Consider the following 1,014-nt stretch of genomic DNA (forward strand, 5'->3'; position numbering starts at 1 on the left):
AATTAAGTTTTAATATATTTACAGTAGGAAATTTACTAAATATCTTCATGGAACATGATCTTTACTTAATATCCTAATGATTTTTGGCATAAAAGAAAAATCTATAATTTTGACCCATATAATGTATTTTTGGCTATTGCTACAAATATACCCCAGCGACTTAAGACTGCTTTTGTGCTCCAGGGTCACATATTTGGTGTGAAGAAAAACAATTAATAAAATTCACAGTGAATTCTCACCACTAATTAAATAAATAATGCTTTTATCGCTGATTTTCACTCCTAGTGTTGAATCTGCTTTACCTGCGTATCTCAGCATCAGTGAAACCCTTAATGTTCTCTCTTGGAATAGTTCGAGGTCTTCCTCGTTTCTTGGGCCTCTTTCTGTCGGAGACAGAGTCGCTGTCTGAACCAGAGTATCGTCTGTTCCGGCTACGCCTGCCCTCATTTCCATTAAAGTTGTTCTGTCATCACAAATTTAAAAAAGGACATGAAAACAGTACAAAGAACTAGGGGTGTATGTTAGTGTTTTATGGACCAGCATAACATTCATTCATTAACCCTATTCATTTTATAGAATGAATATAGTTCATGATGTAACCCAAGCATTTGACATTACTGGCACTGTTAATCACTGTATGACTGGCTAACCTGTTTAGCACACTTCCTCATGCGGGGCAGTAAATAGATCTCTGCTAGCTCTTTTTGTCGCTCCTCTTCCTCGAGTCAATACGCAGACAGACACATCAATGACAGAGGCCAAAGTGCAACCATTACCATATAAAGCTATGAAAAACAGCTACCTACCTTTCTAAAGGGCCACCAAACTTTTTATAACTTTTGATAAACCTGTGTGAAAAAAAAAGAGAGTTTTATAGTAAACAGTATTCATTAAAAAAAAAAAAGCAATTTCACATTAAAGAATAATGTTGAATGATTGGATTAATACATATTAATATTAATTAGAATATATATATATATATATATATATATATCTCAATAAAAACTGTTTCCA

At 33.5% G+C, this 1,014-nt stretch overlaps 1 protein-coding gene across 1 annotated transcript in view; it reads right to left on the reverse strand.

Annotated features, from left to right (window-relative positions):
* LOC107740788 (chromodomain-helicase-DNA-binding protein 1-like) overlaps positions 1-1,014 on the reverse strand; it is a 20,508-nt gene that overhangs the window by 9,210 nt on the left and 10,284 nt on the right. Inside the window, 1 exon segment of the mRNA XM_016553290.1 lies at positions 303-463. Within this exon segment, the coding sequence (XP_016408776.1) occupies positions 303-463 (161 nt within the window).

The sequence above is a fragment of the Sinocyclocheilus rhinocerous genome, unplaced genomic scaffold, assembly GCF_001515625.1.
Source record: "Sinocyclocheilus rhinocerous isolate Xijiao unplaced genomic scaffold, SAMN03320098_v1.1 scaffold1097, whole genome shotgun sequence".
Classification (NCBI taxonomy): Eukaryota; Metazoa; Chordata; class Actinopteri; order Cypriniformes; family Cyprinidae; genus Sinocyclocheilus; species Sinocyclocheilus rhinocerous.